Raw genomic sequence first — 25,717 nt, 5'->3', positions numbered from 1 at the left:
CCCTCGAGTACAATTACAGGCCTTCTACCACCATACACTGCCCAAGACCCTGTGGGTTCCCAGCAGTTTATGAAGCATGTGGACACTGTCCAGGAAATGCCCTGGCTAAGCAATGCTACCACCCTGCAGCACACAAGGGGGTCCCACGGTGCTGCTGCTTGTCTGGAGCTTGGGAAAGCAGCACCTGCAGACTTGGACCAGCACCAGTGCAGCTTACGGGTCCTACTCCCATCCCATTTGGAAAAGCCTTCGAGAGGCCCAAGGGAGCTAGGCCACCTCTGTTTCCTGTATCCTCCTGGGAAGAATCTACTCTGTATATAAAACTGCAACGTGGCAAAAGAGCAGTCGAGCCCTTGTGCACATCCATCCCGTGTTCAAGTGAAAGAAGAATTGCTCCCTTTCTGAGTCATCTGTGGGCAATGTCTAGTCACATCACAAATACTCAGTTCTTGTGTAGATCCCTAACTAAACTGTTTGATATCAGCAACAGAATGATTCAGATAAAGTTTCAGATAAATTCATGTGCTTATCCAAACACTCCCCTCTCCAGTTGTGAAACTGAGTAACCATGTAGATTCAGCGAGTGTGTTTCCCTATCTGAACTTGTTCTCCAAAGCTGGGAACTGAAGAGATGTTGACAGCAAGGGATGATCCTAAACGGCAAGCTCTGATGAATCTACCAAATGTGCTCTTGACTAGGAGTCACCCAGTTTTTCTAAAGCAAGCCTGTAGTGTGTTTTTTTTTTCCTACTTACAGTTAGTGTATCGACCCTATGGACAAATTTTGGCCATGTCAATCCTGCAACACATACCTGTCTTGGAAAGAAGCTTTTAAGTTCCTGTTTGCATTTCCAAAGGGGTTAGCAATGAACCTTGAACTCCCTGCTAACAGGGTCCAGAACCTGTGCTTCTGCCTATGGGTACAGGAGGGTGAACGAGACCAGTGCCCTCAACTCTGTTTGTCTTCATCTGTAATTTTTAAGCAAATGATTGATTCCTATCAGATCAGTCATCTCTTCTCAACCCAATTTGACTAGCCCTATGGGTTTTATTATGCATTTTCTGGCCCTTTTAGTCCTAACTAGGCGTTCAACACACCAGCCTCCCCTCCCCTCCCCTCCCCTCTGATCGGCTTCTGGACTGGCTACTCATCTCCTGCTCATACCGTTCTCTCCATTTTTAAAACGTTAACACTAAATCTCAGACACCAAAATACTCTAACCGTTGCAAGAAAGACAAAATGTATTATACAAGACTGTTCTGGTAAGAGTGTGTTTTAATTGCCTATGACATAGATATATCACATAATGGCTCAAAAATAATAGTCTAGCAAAGATGAAAGGATAACCGATGAAAATGAGCTGTGAATCCTTAATTTGATGTAAGCTTCCGGCAAAAAAAATCAGGGATTAGAATCACTTCAAAATTGTGTCTTCAAAACTAGTATCCTTTACCATCTATCTTTTATTCATTTTGCTGTGATACAACTAAAAAGGCCTGCAAATACTCCCCTGGGTCTCAGGTAACAGTTTTCCAAGAGCAAAATATCACTTCCTCTGTACAGTGAACGCCGGCATTTGGATGGGCTGGATCGGGTGGACAGGCTGGAACACTGGCTTCTTTCTCATTTCAGAGAGTGTTTTCACTGCAGGTAGCAGCTGATTCCTTTTGATGATCTGTAAGGCCAGCTGGGTATTACCTATAAAAACACTTCCCATCACAAAAAAAGCATATAACAATACCACCACATACAAAGCAAGCCGTTAGAATCCCGCAAGGGGGTAAAAGGTGATGGAGAAAAGCAGTGGTCTGCAACCTTTGCTGTACACTGGAATCATGTAATGCCCGCTGCACCATCCCCAGAAATTCTGATATAAGAAATTTCGTGTGTGACCTGGGTGACGGGATTTTTAAAAGCTTTACACTGCTTCTAAGGTGGAGTCCAGTTTGAGAACTTGTCTACAGGTGGATCGTGCAAAAGAAGGGCTCTAAGACCATGCACTAACCCTACCACACCTTTTAGGAGGACAAGGCCTGCTGGGTGCCAGGCACTTAATGCTCCTTCTTCAGCTATAAAAAGAGGGGAGCCTTGGAAGGATTTCAGCAAGGGGGTATGACTAAGAACTCTTAAAACTTCTGTCCCCTCTCATTTCCCCCATTCAGCTCTCCTTTTCTACTGCACGCCTTCTCTTATGTAGGGCCCACAGCCTTTCTTCCAGTAAGCTACATCCTGGAGGTTGTATATGCCCCAGAGGCATGACCTGGATTTAGGTCTGAATAAAAAATTCTCAGCAGGAACTGGCTTACTGTAAAACTCATTAAGGACACCTTTGTTTAAAACACTAAGGTATACAACTCAAACCCACAGCATTCTGACTCAGGTTCTCAATTAGAGTCATTTGGATGCCTAAGAGAAAGGTTAATTAGTAGAGATTAATTATAATTGTCAGAAGTTATGCTATTCTCCATTTTCACAGATAAAAGGAAATATGCTTAACCTGCAAGAAGTAGGAATTTGCAAGATACCAAAAACTCCCTCGCTACATTTTTGTTTAGCAGAACTTGATGGGTAATACCTCTTAAATTTCAAAGAGAAAAAGCAGACACCAAAAATCTCGGGCTCTTTGCAGGGCTCCAGTCCTAACTCAAGAGAAGAATCACTCACCATTCTGCAGCTCAAGGTAGACGGCCAGCAGGATGGCTTCAGGGGGCACCTCTTTAGGATGGATCATTGAGGCCGCCTTTGCTCAGAACAAAAGAGAGACCCATGAAAAACTGATAGCTTAAGATACAAACTCCAAGTAATGTCAAAAAAAAAATAAAGGAATGTCAACCTACCAATGACAAATTAGCAAACTTACTCAAGCTCACTGGGACACTACAGTTCTGCTCAGATGGTCCTCAGCTGTCTTTGTCGTTTTTTTTTTTTAAAGCTACTTCATTATAACTCTTTTATTTTTTATTTAATCTAATTTAAATATTTATGTTTTTGGCTGCGCTGGGTTTTCATTGCTGCAAGCGGTCTTTCTCTGGTTGTGGCGAGTGGGGGCTACTCTGTTGCAGAGCATGGCTTCTCTTTGCGGTGGCTTCTCTTGTGGCAGAGCATGGGCTGTAGGCACACGAGCTTCACTAGTTGCAGAACGCAGGCCTTAGAGCGCAGGCTCAGTAGTTGTGGCGCAGGCTCAGTAGTTGCTCTGCGGCATGTGGGATCTTCCTAGACCAGGGATCGAACCCGTATCCCCTGCACTGGCAGGTGGATTCTTAACCACTAGACCACCACGGAAGTCCAGCTGTCTTTGTCTTGATCCCTCTCGATTAAACTAGACATGTTATTTTTAGTTAAATATTTATCTTCCCTTGCCTAATCCATAATGAGTTCTTAATAGTAGAAAGCTTTCCTTCCCTCTTGGTTTTCTTCTATCTCTTGGCTGTATTTGGTTTTGAGATGGGTGATCAGACACTCCTGACTCTGCACTCCAGTCAGCCATCCAGGTCTGCTGGTAGTTCTTCACCAGACACAGTTGCACCTCTATCCAAATCTGCATGTCTATTTTTTTTCCCTAAGTAACAGTTTAGTATTGTAAGCTGCAAATTCCCAATGTCAGGAATAAGAATTCAAACTTAAAAGGCTGGAAATATAAAAAAAATATACCACTAAGCATGTTCAGGACTTCCCTGGTGGCGCAGTAGTTAAGAATCCACCTGCCAATGCAGGGGATGTGGGTTCGATCCCTGGTCTGGAAAGATCCCACATGCCGCAGAGCAGCCGAGCCCACGCACCACAACTATTGAAGCCCGCGTGCCCTAGGGCCCATGGGCTGCAACCACTGAGCCCACATTCCGCAACTACTGAAGCCTGTGTGCTGCAACTAATGAAGCCCGCGTGCCTATAGCCCGTGCTCCGCAACAAGAGAAGCCACCATAATGAGAAGCCCGCGTGCCACAACCAAGAGTAGCCCCAGCTCTCCACAATTAGAGAAAGCCCGCGTGCAGCAACGAAGACCCATCGCAGCCAAAAAAAAAAAAAAAAAAAAAGCATGTTCAATGTCTCCATTCTTAAGGACTGAAATAGTACAATTTAGTCAAATAAAATTGTTTAGGCAACATGCTGTCATTTCCTAGATCTGAGAGCCATAACACCAGCCTGCCGTTTTCTGATTTAGTCCTGTTCTGGTTGAAGGTGCTGAGATTGTAGGTTTATTCCCTCAGTCTGGGCCCCTCTGGGCCGCAGCCTCTTCCGCGTCTTACCATCAACTTGTATTCCCTCATCTAGGTTCAGGTGCTCATGCTTCCAGACTGCTTTGCGTCTTCCCTTAATCTAATCAGAAAGTGTCCTTTACAAATATTTATTGACCAAAGGTGGGTGTAAGACAGGGACTTACCCTGATATAAACAGCATGCAAATAACTAACAGTAATCCAAACAAATTTATTGTTAGGGAGAGAGGAAAGTGAACGTAGTATGAATACGAAGAGAGAGAAGAGTTTCTTCGAATGCAGAGCTTTTGGGCAAGGGAAGCCTGTCTCTGTCCTCCAAGGGGTGGATACCTGAGAGGCAGAAAGCGGGGAGGCAAGGCAGTGCAGGCCACGGGGTGAGTGTGGGAGACATCTGGGGGACCAGAAACGGTCACAAGGTCGGGTCCGGGCAGCATTAGAAGAAATCTCAGACTAGTGGTGGTTCTCGTCCAGAGCACATGCTCCCAGGTTCCTCGTGAATGAAGGAAGGAGGCTTTTTATTCCTCCTACCACATCACCGATATACCACAGCTCAGTTCAAAAAATGAGATTTTATACTTTTGGCCTAGCTTTAAATAGGCAAGACCACCTTTACATCATTTTGTGGATATTAAAATCTCCATTTTCCTTCCAACTGGCTAGTTAACACAGGTCATCTATTGTTCTTTGCACTGACTGCAGCCTTTTCTAAAATACAAGAACTCAATGGCAACAACTTTATGACAGAATGGTATTTTGCTTACTGGCTGTTCATAATGGTTAGTGGTGGGCAGGCAACCTAGGAAACCTCTACTTGAGCCCTTTCCAACTCTTCACACATCATTGTTCTCCCTCCCAGGCATGGTGGGCCTCCCCATTAACAAGGTCCAGCCACTGGATTAACCTAAAAACCAAGGGACCAAAACAAAACCCCCTTCAGACCCCAAACCAGGCCTGACCCCATCTGTCTCTCCCAGCGTGGCTGCCGCCATGGCCACCTGCTGCACAAGAACCTGAGCTACAGTGTACACACTGCAACTTCACATCCAAAGCCTGTGTGCTGCAGGCCTTGAGGTCCAGGGGCACTTTCCAAAGGGCTGTTCAACAGCCCAGCCTTGCCACGGAGAACAGTGCAACATTTTAACTCTTCCCGTTTAACTCCTGCACTCAACTCCTAGATAAGATCAAACGTGTTCCCTGGACAGTCCATCACTTCACTTTGCTGATTTTAGATCAGAAATGCTGACCAGATGCCACTAAGTCGACTAAATATCACTCATGGTTATTTTCCACGTGGTAAATCTTCACTTCTAGACACAACAAGGTCACCTTCATAGGAAGCTGCCTTACCTCCTGAGAATAGGTTTAATTTCAGTTTCAGTTACTCTGGCAAACATATGGGGATGTGGGTTCTCTTATGTGCTGCTGGTGAATACACCATCTGGCACAAACTTTTTTTTTTCTTTTTTAATAAATTTATTTATTTATGGCTGCGTTGGGTCTTAGTTGCTGCACGCGGGCTTTCTCTAGTTATGGCAAGTGGGGGCTACTCTTCATTGCGGTGCGCAGGCTTCTTACTGCGGTGGCTTCTCTTGTGGCGGAGCACAGGCTCTAGGCACATGGGCTTCAGTGGCTCACAGGCTCTAGAGCGCAGGCTTAGCAGTTGTGGCGCATGAACTTAGTTGCTCCGCAGCATGTGGGATCTTCCCAGACCAGGGCTCGAACCTGTGTCCCCTGCATTGGCAGGCGGATTCTTAACCATTGTGCCACCAGGGAAGTCCCTGGCACAAACTTACTATATTACAAGTCTGAAAATTCTGCATAACCCCTGGTCTTGCAATTCCCTTTTTAGGAAGACATCTAACTGTAAGGTCCGTGGGGGCAAGGTTGTATCATGTCCACTTATTTACTACTGTCTTATTCCCTTGGCTTAGCCCTGAAGTACATGTGCTGAATTAATACCCTTTTCTTCCCCCTAATTTTTTTTTTTTTTTAACTCTTTTGGCCGTGCTGCACGGCATGTGGGATCTTAGTTCCCCGACCAGGGATCGAGCCCACGCCCCTTGCATTGGAAGCGTGGAGTCTTAACCACTGGACTGCCAGGGAAGTCCTGAATTAATATCCTTCTGAGGAATTATCCCTTTCCAATTCTGGGAAACTCCTCTGGGGCTGCCAATGGCAGTACCTGTTCTCCTACTACAGGTATGGGTCCCTGCCCATGATCAGTCCAGGGATGGGCAGGTGACCTAAAGAGGCCCAATCAGAACCTTCCTTGAGACCTGCTGATGAGGCCCCTCTCAGTGGTAGAAGTCAGAGGTCTATTTTAGTTACACATTGCCAGGAGCTTTCTTTATTGTATATGGAGTTTCTTTGGTACTGACTTTGTGAACCCTTCTTCTTAAAAGATGTATTTGTAATTTAACTTTTTGAGTGGACAGAGATTCATACGATTCAAAGCTAAAAAGCATATGAGTATCCAGTGAAAAGTTTCCCATTTCAGTGCTCCATCTACACAGTACTTATCTTGCCAGCCCTACAGCCAATGTTAACAGTTTGTGGTGTGTTCATTTGGAGATCTTTTCTGCATATACAGGATTATATAAAAACTGTTTTGCATCTTGTTCTTTTCACTTAATATGTCTTGGATATGTTACCATTTTAGTATATAGGGTTTTCAGCTGCATTGTGTTCAACTATATGGACACACCATTATTAATTTTTGTGAGCCCTTATTTAGATGGTTTCCAATCTTTTGAAATTTCAATGATTAAAATCTTCAGGAAAACTCTCCATTAGGTGCCTAGATTCATTTGCAACAACAATCAGTTGTGTACCTTCCAAGAACATGTCTGGAGGAGTAATATTCCAAAGTTTAACAAACTGATCAGAAGCCTCAAACAAAATAACAGAGCCTAGAAACTCCAAACCCTCTGCTGGCTGCCTCGCAAGATGGTCTGGCACTGGCCCAGCCTCACCTGGTGGAGACACTTCCGGGCTTTGTCATACTCGCTCCTCAGGCAGTAGGCGCTGCCCAGGTTGAACAGCATCACGGTCCGGGCTGAGTTGACGGAACTGGGGTAGCACTGAGGGGCCCGCTTCCCAGCTGGGGAGAAGACCAAACACATGTGAAGAGGCCAGGCCACGGGCCAGGGCGTAACCCCCTCTACTGCCCGAAAAGCTGCCCAGAATAAAGCCTAGCTCTACTCCTCAGGCGGACAAAGGAAGGACGCAGAGGCTCAAGGGTGAGTCTTTGGGAAGCCGGCCAGGCTACTTAAGTCTTTACAAAACGTCTTACTTACAGGATTCCATTGCTTCATTTTCACCTTTGTCTGATCCTACAAAGAAATGAAAATAAATCTGAGGGGGTCGGACAACAGAGTTTATTTTCTAAAAACCTAATTTTCTTTATGAAATGGAAATCTTAATATTAAAGCAATCTACCACAGTATTTCCTTTTCATGTAGTAGAGGTTCTAATAAAAGATATGAGAATTCTACCTACCACCACCACCACGGCCTGAGAAATAACCCTGAATAAAGTGAAAACTAGTCTCACTCCCTCAAAAACTTAGCCATGATTTAAAACTGACTTTTGAATGCGATACTTTTACTCTCCCCTGGATTGTGGAATCCCTCTGAAGAGAAAAATATAAGAATCAAAAACAAACTGTTCTAACACTATCAGCCTTTCAAAAGTTAGAATTTAGACCATGTGATTATCAACTCCTAGGTCTCCTCAGCAAACAATTAGTATAAAGTAAGTACAGCCAAAACCGTACAGTGCCGACCTAAAACTCCCTTCCCTTACAACCGTGCTCTTAAATTTCCACACATCCTGAGTTACAACGGAAAGGCAGTGGAAATGGTGAATAGTTCTGATCAAATGTGTCCTCATTAACCTTGGTCCTGCTCATTTGAAGAGATCCCTAAGGAGACATCAGTGACATTCTCCGGGTTCAAATGAGTAATAGCATCAGAGATTCTGTCCAGAGAGATGAGGGCTTCTGCAGCATATAAATGGCCCAGAAACCTAAAATGAAAAAAAAAAAAAACCAACCAGATTCCAAACTGAAAAGTAGGTCATCACAAAAATACCCAAGTATAATAGAATTTGGTGTATGTGTGTTTCACATATTTCAAGTCTTTCAATTGAAATCCTTAAGTTTATAACTGAATTGATTAAGAGTCATTTAAATTTTATCTCTTCAAAAATATCTTAAATATACAATAATTTTATGTTCGCTAAGTAAGAACAAATGACATATCAATTAAGAGAGCAGTTTAGGGGCTTCCCTAGTGGCACAGCAGTTAAGAATCTGCCTGCCAATGCAAGGGACACAGGTTCAAGCCCTGGCCTGCGAAGATCCCACATGCTGTGGAGCAACTAAGCCCATGCGCCACAACTACTGAGCCTGAGCTCTAGAGCCCACAAGCCACAACTACTGAGCCCACGTGCCACAACTCCTGAAGCCTGCGTGCCTAGAGCCTGTGCTCCGCAACAAGAGAAGCCACGACAATGAGAAGCCCACACACCGCAACGAAGAGTAGCTCCCACTCGCCGCAACTAGAGAAAGCCCACGCACAGCAACAAAGACCCAACACAGCCAAAATAAATAAATTTTAAAAAAGAGAGAGCAGTTTAAAGTTGGCAGTAAATCAACTATATTTCAATAAAAATTTAAAATAAAATAAAATAAAGTTGGCAAATTTACGCTGTTCTGTTTATACAGAAAATAACATAAGAAGGTAATGAAGTTCTAAAATAAGAGGCAGATCTGAGCACGGATTCCCCGGGAGTGGAGGATCAGAATTAGGGTCCTCCAGGGAGTTAGTTCCCTGGCGGCCTAGTGGTTAGGATTCTGGGCTTTGACTGCTATACCAGGGTTCAATCCCTGGTCGGCAAACTGAGATCCCGAAAGCTGCTCAGCACAGCAAAAGAAAAGAAAGAGAGAAAGAAAAAAAGAAAAGAATTAGGGTCCTCCAGCCTCTGCTGCTGGAACAGTCAAAAGGCACCGGGACGCCAGACCAGATCTGGGTTGGATCAGCTTTACTTCTATTCCAAAGGTGTCCTCCTTTTCACATCGTCTATTTTATGTCCACTGATGTTGGGCAGATGTGCTTTCCCCAGGTTTACAACAGCTTGCTTCTTCCAGTGTCTTCCTTTGAGCCATTTTCCCCATGATCATCTGATTGATTTTTCAAAATTTAAAACAGCCTCAGCCGTATTACACCCTTGCTCAAAATCTTAATGACTTTTTCTACTTGAGAACAAAATAAGACAAACAAAGCTAAACTTATAGATTTAAAGCTCTCCACAATTTGGTCCCACTTTCCTGTACTTAGTCAACATTCTCACTCCCCCAAAGATTCTTCTGTTCCCACCAGACACAGTGTCCTGGGTGGGACACCCCACTGTGCTCCCTGTGGCCTTGCCTCCTGGGGTGCAAAGCCAGGCCAAAATCCAACTCCTTTTAAAGGCCAGCTCAGTTCTCACCTCCTTTAGTTGGCCTGTCCCAACTGAGTCTGTCCACATGGATCTTGGGTCCTCAAATCTTAGGCTCTTTTCAGTTTGACCATTTTCTGGGATTTATGCACATTAATCACTCAAGAGCTATTTCTTTATTAAGCAATTTCTTTCTTCTAACTAGCAGGAGCTGTAATGCCCTTCTATTTTGCTTCCCCACCACATACCCTAAAAGAAATGACAGCTTTAAAAAAAATCAGTAACCTCAAATGTATTTTGAAATAAGATATTTTTAAAAACTTCATTAAAGCAGTATCTATAAGCCAATAATCATTATAAAACACAAACACACAAATTCAAAGAACTACTTCAAATTGTTTTCTGTGAATTTACTTAAAAATTTTTTTAAGCCAAATTAAATGCCTTCATGACACTCAGAGCCCAGAACTCCAGATGAGGTGTGTGGAAGGCAACAAGCAGCTGGGTAAAGCTGCTGTGGTATCTGGGCTGCCACGGGCAGAAAATGCTCATCCTCACTGGAAAGATAGTGGTCTGGCCAGTAATTAGAAACCAATGCATAGGATAGAATAGTTAAGAGAATTAAAGATGAAGTTATCAGACATGGCTTGGCCAACCCCTCAGGGTTGGCTAAGAAATCATAAAATCTAAGAATTTTATTGTTTTGACGTTCAGAGGGAAGACGTTGATAAATGAGGTTAAAAACCCTCCAATAAATGCCAACTAAAGAATCTAACTGGGATTATTTGAGAATAGTGATCACAATGTCAGCCAGAGGATTAAAAAAAGCAGAGAGGATTCGTGTTTCATTTTTGTTAAAAAGAAAAAACACACACACAACTCTGCTCTACTGACGGACATGCACACCACATCTGAGCAGCGCATGTCCAGTGGGGCTCAGGCTGATGTTCCTGACTGGTATTTCACGGGGCTGGGCCACGGGAAGGAGGGAAGGCGCCTGAGAGGTAACGCGACCACCCTGACCTCCAGCTCAGGACCCTCCAGGCCTGCATATTAGACAAGGTTTTCTCACAGGCAAGCAGGAGCGCTCACACTTGAATTGTGACAAAGTCTCCTATGTTCCTGGATGCTCTTTTAATTTTTTTTTTTTTAACACAAAGCATGAAAAAAACAAAAAATAATAAAACACAAGGCATGTTTGGGGAACACTGACCTGAAACAACCTTAATCAATGTTAATTTTAGATGCTTGTATAAAGCAATATTTTTTTAAACGACAAAAATAATTAAACATTTATAGAATTGTTCCTCAGAGTACGATCTCACAGTTCTGAATGTTGCATGTTACAAACAAAGGGCGCTAAAAGGCAAAAGAACATATTTTGGAAATTATAACTATATACCCACAGGATGAATGAAAAAACAACTGTCCTAATGCTATGCAGAGTACTTGTGGTCTTGGGTAAAATTTCTAGCATCAGCATCATACAAAGATTCAAAGAATGCTGCATCTTCCTCAATTTCCATAAAAGAAAAGATGATGTGCTTTAGAAAAATTTTAGAATGACAATGACACTTATATTGAAAAGGCATCTGAAGAGTTTAAATAAAACTCATGTACTCAGGAAATGGTACAGTAGTCTGGAAAAATATTTTTAAATTCTTATTTGTCTACTTTAATTTCATTCTTCAAAGCAGATTTATCCTGTTGACCAAACTCCTTTTTGTGTGGGTCTTCTCCCTGAGGACTCGGCTTGTTTGGGAGCTCATATGTGATAACATGCTCCAGTCAGACCCAGCAGTGGACACTACAGAGCCCAAAGATTCTGCTTCCCAATGCTCAGAACAGCAAATGCCATTTCCAATAACCCTTGAGGTGCAACAAGTGAAAAAAATTTCACTACCAAACACACAATTACCAAATTAAGAAAAACTTTTTGCTTTCCCTAAGATAACTTTCCACTGGGGGAGTAAAAGAAGCAATATGCATCACAAACTAACGGAAACCCTCCAAAGAAAACAAACCAGGGACACACAGGCAAGTCACACTTACTTCAGGGATCCTGACAGCTTGGGCTGCTGAAGAAGTTTATCTGCATGATTCAAAGCCATAAGGTTATCACCCAAAGCCAGAGCCACGTAAGCACTACAGGCGAGTATGGAGCACCTGGAACACAAAAGGCAAGGGCTGAAGACCTGAGTTACAAAGTGACAATGATGATATTTGTTAAACTCCCTAATTATAGCTGTGGCAATCTGGACACCAGGAAAGGAGAGAGGAAGCCATGGTACTAATGGTAAGAATTAGAATGATGTGTAAACTACCAGCTGAGGCTCAGTTTAGCTCTTTACCTAAATCATCTTTAGCTTCCATCCCATCTCCAACAAAATAACCAAAGAGAGTTACAATATATATTTAGCCTGTAAAAAGAGAATATAGTTAATGGCCCAGTGAGAACTTACTTCCATAGAACATTTCTTTTAACATCCTAGAAATGCTATGGAAGCACATTTGCGACTCTAAGAAATACAAAAAATCCATTTAGCTCAGCTTACTGTAAAGTGTTCTCCTCTGAAACTATTAAGAAGTCTATAGGTCTTGCTAAGCAACAGTATCAAGGGTAACTAAAAGAATTTCATTCACATAGGTACTATTATCCTAAATGAGTATTCAAGAAAAAAAACAGGCTGAATAAATACATGTGAAGATAAAAAATTTTAAGTTACACCAATTTTGCTAGGTTGGGTTGGAAACCTAAATTTCTGTTTTGTTTTCTACTTAAGGGGCAGCTCATTTAAAACAAGTCTAGCCAAAGACTTGACACTAATAGATCATTTGAATGTTAAACAACCGCTCCACAAAGCAATCTTAAAATAAACCCTTGTCAAATAGAAATGAGGTCTGAATGGCCGACCACAAATGACCTGACTTAGATGCAGGGTTTTGAGTTATGTTTACAAATTACAATACATATGTATATCATGAAGTGCACTTGGGTTGTAATTTCAGTCTAAGGAAGAATGTAACCATCCTGGCAACAAACACAGAGTTTTCTAACACTCTGAAATCCTCTGACCAGAAATGCCCCTCTGGTAAAAGCACAGCCAGGCAAAATCAGAAGCAGCCTGCTGTTTCCTCCTTACTGGCTCACTCCTGGTTGCTGGAACCTTAGAAAATTATCTACTAAACGAAAAGCAGCCCCTCAACTCCTAACAACACAGAAAAGTAGACTGGCACAAGGAAATTGGTATTTATGGCCTTAGGTTATGATGATAAGGGCTAGAAGATGGCCCACTGTGGGTCCTTGTTTTATATCAGTGTAGAAACTGAGATCCAAAGTGATTAAATATATTCACTCGCTTAGAGTATGTAATTAAAGTCTGGACTAACAGGCAACACTGTGGACTCTCAGTTCACAGTTCTTCCCATCCTATCACACTGCTTCTCTGTCAATTCATAAGACGGCCCTAAAAATAAAGTAGAAAGAAAAGATTACATTATGATTTCCCTAATGCATACATAACTATGCACGCATATGTAATCTGTCTTTTTAAAAAGGAAGAAAACAGAATTTAATTGAAACATTACAAGTTTAAATTTTGTTACTGAGCACCTAATGTAAAATCTGAACCCTGTTCATAGAAGAGAGTAATTTAAGAGCAGGCAAGTAGTGTTATTTCCAAAGGGATTTTCCTGACAAGACGACTGTCATCCTTGTGTCTCCAAGAGCTGTCTTCACTTAGCAAAGCTACCCTGTAGCCACGGCCCCGGGGGGAGTCCTCTCCCTGATGGAAGACTCCAGGGCCCACAGGACGGAGGCACTGGCTAATTATCTCCCATTTTCAGGAGCACTTCAGTGGTTAGCTCTGTGTGGTGAGATTAGGTGACTTAATTTCCTCTTTTGGTTTATTTGTAGTTTTATTTTTAAATGGCAATAAACATTCATTCATCAGCCAGATATGCATTATGAAGACAAAGAATGACGTTTAAAGGCCTAAGTCTCCAGAGGCCCAAGACCACCATCATCAGCTCATGGCAGTCATACAATTTAATATCCGTTTTCATCTGTGACTTTGCCAAAGGCCAGGGTAAAACATAGCTCCTTAAAAGCAGAAGCCTGCATCTTTTGTTTCCTACACAAAGACGAGAGCAATTTCTCAACAGGTAATCACTGAAGACCACAGCTTTCAACATTTTAGATTTACTTCTCCAGGCACCCAGACCCCCACCTGTCCTGCTGGCAGGCCACCCTGCTGACCAGGCCAGCTCCTTCCCGGCTCCCAAACACAGGGGAGTCACCCTGCACACTCTAGGTCCTAGAGTCTAGGACAGGTCTCACCTCGGGCAGGCTTGCTGGGAAAAGCCTGCCCCGGCCTCTCCTGACAGTAGGGGGGCTATTACTGCTCCATCCCACTGTCAAGCCCACTTTGGGTCCAGAAATCAGTCATGTAAGATTTGCAGCAGGATTCTGTTTCCCAACTATAATTATGTATAAGGTAAAAATCTTGTTTTCCTTAGCTTTTACCTCTTTCCCCATAAGATACCATATCAAATTAGAACAGGGTGAAAGATTTATACTAGTAATACAAGCCTCCTATTAAAAAATACTTGAATATGTGAATGCAAAACTTTGGGGCATTTATGCTCCTCTTCTCAGAGTGCCTTCCAACCCACCCTAACTCATCTCTCACCACCCTCTCACTCATCCTCCTTTTCCTCTTAGAAAACAACACTCCACTCTACATAATTCCTGCAGACCACTCACAGTAGAAACACGCACGGCTGTCTCTACTGAGCCTCTGGAGAAATCACTTTACTTCTGATAGCTGCTACTTAAAATATTGACCCCCACCCACCAGCCTGCCCCACTACTTTCTTACTTCCTTGAGTCACTGTCCAATCTGCTTTACCAGCCACTCAGTGGATCTGACAGTTCATCAGACTGGAAGAACTATACCTCAAGGGAAAGGACACGCTAGCTTCTCCCCACCACTGCGGCGGATCTGACACAGCCCCACCCTCTCCTCCACATGCTGGAGGAGCTGGTTTTAGGTCCACAGAATGCCAACCCTTGGAAAAGAAAGGAACAAAAAGATGAAGAAGAAGAAAGAGAAATGGGGAAATAATTGTCCTTAAAGGACCAAACTATAGCAACAAGCTATGTTAAGACTGGGCATTAAAATTTGTCAAGCCATATATTCTGTGAGTGAAATGAACCAAGTGTCTGAAATAGCTCAACCCATATCAAAAGAGGCTAAAATGGGGGTAAATCCAGTCAGTCACCATCGGTCAAAGGAAAATAAATTCAAAGTAACTTCATGGCAAATGTTATTTGAAAAACTGGCTTAAAAAAATCCTATAAAGAATTTTTTCCAATAACCTGAACATGGTACTGGATTTTTTTTTTTTTTTTTTTTGTGCTGTACGCGGGCCTCTCACTGCTGCGGCCTCTCCCGTTGCGGAGCACAGGCTCCGGACACACAGGCTCCGCGGCCATGGCCCGCGGGCCCAGCCGCTCCGCGGCACGTGGGATCCTCCGGGACCGGGGCACGAACCCGTGTCCCCTGCATCGGCAGGCGGACTCCCAACCACTGCACCACCAGGGAAGCCCGGTACTGGATTTTAAAATTTAAAAAAAATATACAAGCTGTTCCCATTTAGCTACAAAAATCTAGAAAATGTTAAACCTGTCAACTTCCAATTCAAGAAAATTAAAAAGTTAAATTAGATAAGTTTTTCACTTCATGTCTTCTGTAAACACTTTGCTTTTTTTTTTTTTAACATTTTGCTTTCTAATAACAGTTCTGTGCAAAAAGAATCTTACTGACAAACACACCCCAAATCCAACACTAATATAAGCCCAGCTCAAAGAAGCTGAAGAAGTTTTCCTCCTCAACCAAATCTAGCATCTCAAGGAACCCAGTCTTACCCCTGGTGGCAAATAAAATGCAACAGTCACAGACATTGCATTTTATACATGGACAGGACCTTAAGATCATGCAATCCAATTTGACAGAAGAGGAATGAAAGGCCCAAAGGGGTTAAATGATTTGTTTAATGTCAGCAGGAGCCCTGTGGGGTTTTTTCAGAGTGGGAGACCACTGAAGAATTATCCTAACCCTGGCTTGTGATCAATGTGATCATCAGTTCAGCTGAATGGGGTCCTGGGACTCAGGTGTGAATCATGCCGATGTGAACCCAAACTGCTGATAAGGTGAAGGATATGTCACATGGGCAGGTTCCCGCTTTGGCAGAGTTATTAGATAAAAAAGTTTCAGTAGGACCAGACACAGCTGTAAGACTGAAATGGGGTCAAGTCTCTAGCAAGAGCAATATGAGATTCAAAAGATTATTAGCTATAAACCTGTTGTAGGAATGTCTCATGAGCTATAACAGAACCACTTGTGTAAGACCAAAAGAAATATGATTCCTTAAGTACACTAAAACTGCCTGTAATATTAATGTTATCAACCATTTGTTTGACTCATCTTCTTTTATAAACACTGGCCCAAGGGAGGTCCCTTTTAACTGAATGGGAAATAATTCACTGAGTGTCACATCAGAGTCTAAAAGAACTAATTAAGGTTCCATAATTTATACCTGTGGAATAACTGGGCCTAATTAAATTTGGTCTGAACATTTCCTTTTATCCATTTTGAGCCTCTTATTTAAAAAAAAGACAAACTGAAATTTCATTTTTATCTTGTATGCCCCACGTATTTTACATGTATTCCTTAGACCCTAAGGCCGCAGTGTCCGGTACCAGAACCACTCATCACATGTGGCCCCTGAGCACATGAGACGTGGCTGGTGAAAGGTCAGATGTAGGACACACACTGTATTTCAAAACTTTAAAAAATGTAATATATGTCAGTAATTTTTTATATTGACTGTATGTTGAAATGATATATTGGATTAATTTAAATCTATTAAAATTAATTTCACCCGTTTCTGCTTTTTTTAATGTGTCTACTAGAAAATATAAAATTACGCCCATGGCCCCAATTATATTTCTGTTGGACAATGCTGCCTCTAAGGTTTTAGAACTGTTTGAAGTGTTTGTATTTGTTGATACATGGTTTCTACAAATGTGTAATATTGTTCCTATGCCAGTTTTCTCACATGCCACAAAATTTAGCTGAATATCTCTTCTGAAAAATTTGTCTTTAAAAGGCCTAAGGTCCAAATGAATCTTAGAATGTAGAAGCATGTGTGGGATTGATATGTTGGCCATTTGCTTTGATTTAAATATTAATGTTGCCACATGCATTTGGGAGATAATGATTGTCATATAGTGATTGGTTATAAGGATGTACTTTTTTTAAAAATAATTAATTAATTAATTTATTTATTTATTTTTGGCTACATTGGGTCTTCGTTGCTGCGCCCGGGCTTTCTCTAGTTCCAGTGAGCGGGGGCTACTCTTCGTTGCGGTGCGCAGGCTTCTCGTTGCAGTGGCTTCTGTTGTGGAGCACGGGCTCTAGGCACGTGGGCTTCAGTAGTTGTGGCCCCAGTGTTATTTCCTACCCTTTTCTAGTTGTTATACTCTTTTCCAGGTTCTAGAGAAGCCTCCAATTTAGTTTTAGAAACTAAAAGTTTGCTAATATCACAATCTCAGAATGAATAACAAAGATGTCCTATATTATGCAACATATAAGACTTCGTACATATCCATGACAGTTATTAAAACACTATGCGACAATGAAAAAAAATTTTTTGGTTGCGCCACTTGGCTTGCAGGGTCATAGTTTCCCAACTGGGGATTGAACCCGGGCCACGCAGTGAAAGCACCGAGTCCTAAGCACTGGACCACCAGGGAATTCCCTAAAATGTTAGTATGTGACTAATCCTATGAACTTATTTCTTTATCATAAGATACCACTAGTATGCAAAAGAATAAGTTGAACTCTTACCTCATACTGTATACAAAAATTAACTCAAAATGAATCAAAGACCTCAACTTAAGTGCTAAAATTATAAAACTCTTAGATGAAAATATAGGGGTAAACCTCACGACCTTGAATTTGGAAGAGGATTCTCAGATATGACATGAAAAGCACGACCAATAAAAGAATAAAACATAAATTGAACTTCATCAAAATGAAAAATATTTGCGATTCAAGGACACCTCCAAAAAAGTGAAAAGACAGCCGACAGAATGGGAGAAAATATTTGCAAGTCATATATCTGATAAGGGTCTTGGATCTCAATACACATTTCTCTAAAGGAAGAGATACAAATGTCCAATAAGCACAGGAAAAGATGCTTGACATCATTAGTCTTCAGGGAAATGCAAATCAAAGCCACAGTGAGATACCACTTCATATCCACTACAACGTATATTCAAAAAGATGAATAACAAGTGTTGGTGAGGATGTGAAGAAACTGCAACCCTCCTACACTGCTGGTAGGATTGTAATATGGTGCAGCCACTTTACAAAACAGCCTGGTAATTCCTCAAATGATTAGACAGTTACCATAGGACCCAGCAATTCTACTTCTAGGTATACACCCAAGAAAAAGAAAAACGTATGTCTACACAAAAACTTGTACATGAATGTTTACAGCAGCATTATTCTTTTTTTTTTTTTTTTTTTTTGCGGTACGCGGGCCTCTCACTGTTGTGGCCTCTCCCGTTGCGGAGCACAGGCTCTGGACACGCAGGCTCAGCGACCATGGCTCACGGGCCCAGCCACTCCGCGGCATGTGGGATCTTCCCGGACCGGGGCACGAACCAGTGTCCCCTGCATTGGCAGGTAGACTCCCAACCACTGCGCCACCAGGGAAGCCCAGCATTATTCTTAATAGCCTAAAGATGGAAACAATCCAAATGTCTATCAATGAATGGATAGACAAAATGTAGTATATACATACAATGGAATATTATTCAGCAATAAAAAGGAATGAAGTACTGATACAGACTACAACTTGGATAAATCTTGAAAACACTATCCTAAGTGGAAGAGGTCAGTCATAAAAGCCCATGTATTATATGATCCCATTCATAGGAAGGTCCCAAACAGTGAAATCTATAAAGAAAGAAAGTAGATTAAGGCTGGGGAGTAGACTGGAGATAAAGGGGTCACAGCTAAAGGGTGCAAGGTTTCATTTTGAGGTGATGAAAATGCTCTAAAATTGACTGTGCTGATGACTGCACAATGCTGTGAATATACTAAAAAACACTGGATGGTACACTTTAAATGGGTGAATTGTATGGTATGTGTGAATTATATCTCAATAAAGCTGTTTTAAAAATATAAGATATGAGTGACAGTCAATAAATGTTTGACTTAAAAAAAAATATTAGAAGTACATCCTTGGGACTTCCCTGGTGGCACAGTGGTTAAGAAGCCACCTGCCAATTCAGGGGACATGGGTTTGATCCCTGGTCCGGGAAGATCCCACATGCCGTGGAACAACTAAAGCCCGTGCGCCACAACTACTGAGCCTGCGCTCTAGAGCCCGTGAGCCACAACTACAGAAGCCCACGTGCCTAGAGCCCGTGCTCCACAACAGAAGCCACTGCAACGAGAAGCCTGTGCACCGCAACGAAGAGTAGCCCCCGCTCGCCGGAACTAGAGAAAGCCCGGGCACAGCAACGAAGACCCAATGTAGCCAAAAATAAATAAATAAATTTATTAAAAAAAAAAAAGTACATCCTTATAACCAATCACTATATGACAATCATTATCTCCCAAATGCATGTGGCAACATTAATATTTAAATCAAAGCAAATGGCCAACAAACATATCAATCCCACACATGCTTCTACATTCTAAGATTCATTTGGACCTTAGGCCTTTTAAAGACAAATTTTTCAGAAGAGATATTCAGCTATATTTTGTGGCATGTGAGAAAACTGGCATAGGAACAATATTACACATTTGTAGAAACCATGTATCAACAAATACAAACACTTCAAACAGTTCTAAAACCTTAGAGGCAGCATTGTCCAACAGAAATATAATTGGGGCCATGGGCGTAATTTTATATTTTCTAGTAGACACATTAAAAAAAGCAGAAACGGGTGAAATTAATTTTAATAGATTTAAATTAATCCAATATATCATTTCAACATACAGTCAATATAAAAAATTACTGACATATATTACATTTTTTAAAGTTTTGAAATACAGTGTGTGTCCTACATCTGACCTTTCACCAGCCACGTCTCATGTGCTCAGGGGCCACATGTGATGAGTGGTTCTGGTACCGGACACTGCGGCCTTAGGGTCTAAGGAATACATGTAAAATACAAAGAAAGGTTTTTTTTGTTGTTGTCAAGAAACCAAGTTTTCCATGTCATATCACCCCATAAGTGACATATATGTTAGAGAAACTGACCATTTATCAATCATTAGTGGTTAAATTATATTTCCCCAAATAATATATTTAAAATTATATTAATTTTGAAAAATTTCAAAATACCTTAAAATTTTTAAGTTAGGTATAATTTTTATACCTTAAAATACATCATTTTAACTGTACAGTTTGATAAGTTTGAATATACACAAGTAGCCACCAGCCCAATTAAGATACAGAGTATTTCTTTCACCCGAGAAATATTCCTTCCAGTCAGTTCCCCAACCACTGTTCACCTGATTTCTGTGAACGTAAGTTAGTTTTGTATAGTTTTGCCTGTCGTATAAATAGTATAAATAAAATCATACAGCATGTACCTTATATTGAGTAAAAAAAGAAACACGAAATGTTTTGAGTTTCATATCATGTTGACTTGTGCATCAGCAGCTTGTTCCTATTTACAGCTGAGTAGCATTCCAATACATGGAGTTGCCTGCAATATATTTTTTATTCTTTATTTTTTTTAACTTTTTAAAAAATTTTGGTTGCACTGCGGGGCATGTGGGATTTAGTTCCCTGACCAGGGATCGAACTTGTGCCTCCTGCAGTGGAAACGTGAATTCCTGACCACTGGACTGCCAGGGAATTCCTGCCCTGTAACTTAGTTATCCATTCTCCCACTGATGCATGACTGGGATATTTCTACTTTTTGTCTATCACAAGTAAAGCTGCTATGAAATTTTTGTATGGACAAGTTCTCATTTCTCTTAGACAAAACCTAGAAATACAATCTTCTATTTTAAAAATTTAAAGTCATTGCATTTATTTAACTCAAGGCTACAGAGTGTGTGTGTTTTTTCTTTTTTTTTTTTTTTTTAAATAAATTTATTTATTTATTTTATTTTTGGCTGTGTTGGGTCTTCGTTGCTGTGCACAGCCTTTAGTTATGGTGCGCGGGGGCTACTCTTCGTTGTAGTGTGTGGGCTTCTCATTGCAGTGGCTTCTCTTGTTGCCGAGCACAGGCTCTAGGCACGTGGGTTCCCGTAGTTGTGGCACGCGAGCTCAGTAGTTGTGGCACACGGGCTTAGTTGCTCCGCGGCATGTGGGATCTTCCTGGACCAGGGCTCAAACCCGTGTCCCCTGCACTGGCAGGCGGATTCTTAACCACTGCGCCACCAGGGAAGTCCCTGTGTGTGTTTTCTTAATTGAATGAAACCAATGGCTTTGCAGAGCTTTAGCTGGTTCAGGAACTGAAGCAATATTCTCACAGTGTCATTATACATATGCTTTCCTTCATCCATTATATCAGTATCTCTAAGTTCATCTGAGCCTCACAATTAAACTATTTAGTTGATTTCTGAGACATTTTCCTGTTTGGAGGACACATTTCTGTTTTAATTGTGAGAATATTTTTCTGAAAGCTACCTTGATTTTAATACAGAATCTCATAATTGCTTCAGGTGTCCTATGCCTTCTGAAAACATACTTGTAACTCAGAATGAATTTTTTTTGGCCCCATCTTCTTTTACATACAAATGAAAAAAAAAATAGTCAAGAAGCTCTGAACCATATGCTAAGAAGTGGCCATTAGAACAGTCATGATAATTTACAGCATATTAGTTATGCTGGAAATAGGAAATGAGGTTTTGCACTGGTGTCTTGGGTATTATAGAGCAGAGGGGTCAAATATAATAGTCCATAAAAACTAAACTATACACTAGTCACACACATTTCCAGTCACATAAAGGAATTCAGGTCAGAAATGGATGAAATCTCTAAGAATTCCAGGATCTCAACGGAGAACCACTGTGCTCAGACCCCTTTCTGTAGAAGACAGCTGGCTCCTGCCAGGGAACTGCCCTTTAACACACCCAACTGCGCTGGGAGCTTTTATAGCTTTGAAAATTACGACACAAATCTTTTACGACTCCTTCCCCCACACCATTTGTCTCCACATTACCATTACTACTGTCCTGTGGAGCGGTTCTTTTTATAAATCTACCCTAAGGCTCCTTCTGTCTTGTTCCATTTCCCTTCTCCCATCTGCTCCATAAGAAAAAAAGGTTAATATATATCAGCAAACCCATCTTTACCTCACTTTATGATGACGGAATTCCCTATGGAGACCCTTTGCCCCTTTCCACAAAAATAGGGAAGTAGTTTTATCTCCTCTGAAAACCACCAATCCTCCTACTAGGGTGTGTGGAAAGAAAAGAGTTGTGAAAGGCACAAAACTCTTTGAGAGGAGGTATGCCACCCTGCACATACCCTTCTCTTTAATGCCACTTACAGAAGGTAAAGTTAAATTACACAACTCTGCAGCTGTTCAACCAGTGTGGAATCATAAACTTCTTAAATTGCATATGCATACATAAAGCAACCCTAAGATTAGTATTCATTTAAATATATTTGTAAAAATTAAGTTAACCTTAAATATCGTTTCAAATACCTTCATCATTAAGGATTCCCCTTAAAAACTGTGCACAGTGATATTCACTGCAGCATTATTTGTAATAGCCGAGACTGAAAACATTATAAATAGCTAAATATAAATCAGTGTTAAATAAACTGTCATATCCATATAATGCAATTCTATGCACCCATTAGAAAGAATGAAACAGAGCTCTGTACTGAAATAGAACAATCTCTAAAGACATATTGTCAAATGCAAAAAGTAAGGTATAGAGCAGTGTGGAACTCTGCAGCTGTAGTGTAAAATTCCCATATATACATATACTGGGATGATAATGAGAAATCTCACTGGAAGGACACATAGGAAACTGGTCAGCAGTTGCCCCTCAAGGGAGAGGAAGCAGAGGACTGGGACTGGCCAATATTCACTTCACACTGCAGAACCTTTTGTCTTACTTGTATTTTTACCATATAAAATAACCTATTAAAGATAGATGAACCCGGAGATAGCTATAAAATGCAGGTGGCTCCATAAACAGAGAAATGCATAGAAAATATCAGGCATATTGGGGAAGAAATGGTACATTTTTTGGGCAAATTAAAGCATTTTCCCAAATATGGTCCTGGCTGAAATTTACAATCCACCCCTTCCCATCAGCTCACTTTATACCAAACCCAGTTTAGCTTTACTTAACTTGCTCTGTTTTTACACATTTCCACTCGGATGAAAATCTAGCATAGTGAGTTTATTTTAGTTATATGGTTGGAATTTGATTTTTTTCTTTTTTTGCCCGTGCCATGTGGGATGTTAGTTCCATGACCAGGGATCGAACCTGTGCCCCTTGCAGTGGAAGGGCAGATTCCTAATCACTGGACAGCCAGGGAATCCCCAAATTTGACTGTTTTTTTTTAAATTCCATTTTAGGGACTTCCCCTGTGGCGCAGTGGTTAAGAATCCTCCTGCCAATGCAGGGGACACGGGTTCAAGCTATGGTCTGGGAAGATCCCACATGCCTCAGAGCAACTAAGCTTGTGCACCACAACTACTGAGCCTGTGCTCTAGAGCCCACGAGCCACAGCTACTGAGCCCACACGCCACAACTACTGAAGCCTGTGCACCCTAGAGCCCTCATGCCACAACTACTGAAGCCTGCACGCCTAAAGCCCACGCTCCGCAACAAGAGAAGCTACCATGAGAAGCCTGCGCACCACAATGAAGAGTAGCCCCCGCTCGCCACAACTAGAGAAAGCCTGTGGGCAGCAATGAAGACCCAACGCAGCCAAAAAAAAAAAAAAAAAAGAAAGAAAAAAAATATTGCTGTGGAGTGAAATAAAATGGAATTAAAAAAAATTTTTTTAATTTATTTTTGGCTGCATTGGGTCTTCATTGCTGTACGTGGGCTTTCTCTAGTTGTGGCGAGTGGGAGCTACTCTTTGTTGCCGTGCGCAAGCTTCTCATTGTGGTGGCTTCTCTTGTTGCGGAGCACCGGCTCTAGGCACTCAGGCTTCAGTAGTTGCAGCATGCAGGCTCAGCAGTTGTGGTGCGCAGGCTCTAGGGTGTGTGGGCTTCAGTAATTGTGGCATGTGGGCTCAGTAGCTGTGGCTTGCAGGCTCTAGAATGCAGGCTCAGTAATTGTGGTGCATGGGCTTAGTTGCTCTGTGGCATGTGGGATCTTCCTGGACCAGGGATTGAACCTGTGTCCCCTGCATTGGCAGGCAGATTCTTAACCATTGCGTCACCAGGGAAGTCCCACAATATTCTTTTGTATGTTTTTTTTTTGCCATTGTTTCACCAGTAATTTGTCATAGTATTTTTTTATTTTCTTGCTATCTTATGACTCAAACAAGAAATAAGAATTCAAGAAATTTTAATATAACTGAAGGTTATTGAAAAAAACAATTACTGTTGTCAAGTTTTAAAAAATCAAAACACTGCTTTCAAAACCTTATATGGGGCTTCCCTGGTGGCGCAGTGGTTGAGAGTCTGCCTGCAGATGCAGGGGACACGGGTTCGAGCCCTGGTCTGGGAGGATCCCACATGCCGTGGAGCAACTGGGCCCGTGGGCCACAGCTGCTGAGCCTGTGCGTCTGGAGCCTGTGCTCCACAACAAGAGGGGCCGCGATGGTGGGAGGCCCGCGCACCGCGATGAAGAGTGGCCCCCGCTTGCCACAACTAGAGGAGGCCCTCGTACAGAGGCGAAGACCCAACACAGCAAAAATAAATAATAAATAAATTACTAAAACTCCTACCCCCAACATCTTAAAAAAAAAAAGCTTAGCCTAAAATAGTTCCAAAATCTGAGCAAATACCTGATTTAAATCTTAAACAAACAAACAAACAAACAAACAAAAAAAACCTTATATGACCAACTCCTCATTTCTAACTAAATTTGAGATTTTAGATTTTCCTCCATATAATCAGAAGATTAATGCTTTCCTCCTGACAATAGGATACAGTGGGAATATACACATACATAAAACCCAGGAAAGAAAGGTTATTACTGCAAAGTAGGAATCTGACAGAATAAAATAGATAAAAAGCTGCTGTTTTGCTGAACAGGGTGCCTGGAGCCCTGAGCTCGTTGACAGCAATGCAGTGCCATGAACACACTGACCTGACAATACATGACCAGAAAAGGGCACATCTGCTGGCCAGTCTTTCCTCCAAAGGGATTCACTAAGATTAATGAAGTTACTTCATTTTTTAAAAGTTGGAAGAAACAGATATCCAGTAAGAAGATAAAAATCATCAGTTATCCCACTACTAGGAAGGTTCTGACATCGATCCCTCCAGACTTTTTTTTATGCCAACAGACATATATGTACGTTATTTTATAAAAATGTAATTTTAAACTGTTTAGACACAAATCTTAGCATTTTATAGCTCTGTTCCAAGATTTATTTGGAAAGTTAAATGACGTTAATCAAATGAACTATACTATGAAAAATTATACAATTATGGATAGAGCCATACCTTATTTGTTTATATAAAATAAATTCTAGATAAAACAAAAATTTAGATTGGTGGTTGTGATAGTGTATCAGTAAAAGTGCTAGAAAACATGGCTAAATTATTTTTTAAATCTTAGAGGCAAGAAGGCCTTTCCAAACATTGCACAAAATGGAAAAAAAAAGTAAAGATTGATAAATATGATACTTAATAAATGAAACTCTGCTTTACAAAATACTGGAGGGACTTCCCTGGTGGTCCAGAGGTTAAGACTCCGTGCTCCCAATGCGGGGGGCCCAGGTTCGATTCCTGGTCGGGGAACTAAGATCCTGTATACTGCAACTAAGCCTGTGCACCACAACTACTGAGCCCGTGCACCACAATGAAGATCCAGTGC

The 25,717-nt window shown here is 41.5% G+C and overlaps 1 protein-coding gene across 3 annotated transcripts in view; it reads right to left on the bottom strand.

Annotated features, from left to right (window-relative positions):
* Nucleotides 1–1,264: 1,264 nt before the first annotated feature.
* Nucleotides 1,265–25,717, bottom strand: part of CNOT10 (CCR4-NOT transcription complex subunit 10) — a 65,166-nt gene continuing 40,713 nt past the window's right edge. For all 3 annotated transcript variants that reach the window (XM_060110333.1, XM_060110334.1, XM_060110335.1), the window contains exons 14-19: nucleotides 11,709–11,822; nucleotides 8,113–8,243; nucleotides 7,514–7,549; nucleotides 7,190–7,317; nucleotides 2,666–2,741; nucleotides 1,265–1,699 (exon numbers count right to left, since the gene is read on the bottom strand). In XM_060110333.1, coding sequence (XP_059966316.1) covers nucleotides 1,548–1,699; nucleotides 2,666–2,741; nucleotides 7,190–7,317; nucleotides 7,514–7,549; nucleotides 8,113–8,243; nucleotides 11,709–11,822 — 637 coding nt within the window. In that variant the 3' untranslated portion in view covers nucleotides 1,265–1,547. The remainder of the gene's footprint in view (nucleotides 1,700–2,665; nucleotides 2,742–7,189; nucleotides 7,318–7,513; nucleotides 7,550–8,112; nucleotides 8,244–11,708; nucleotides 11,823–25,717) is intronic.

This window comes from Mesoplodon densirostris, chromosome 10, assembly GCF_025265405.1.
Source record: "Mesoplodon densirostris isolate mMesDen1 chromosome 10, mMesDen1 primary haplotype, whole genome shotgun sequence".
Taxonomy (NCBI): Eukaryota; Metazoa; Chordata; class Mammalia; order Artiodactyla; family Ziphiidae; genus Mesoplodon; species Mesoplodon densirostris.
This window is presented reverse-complemented; position numbering and strand designations above follow the sequence as displayed.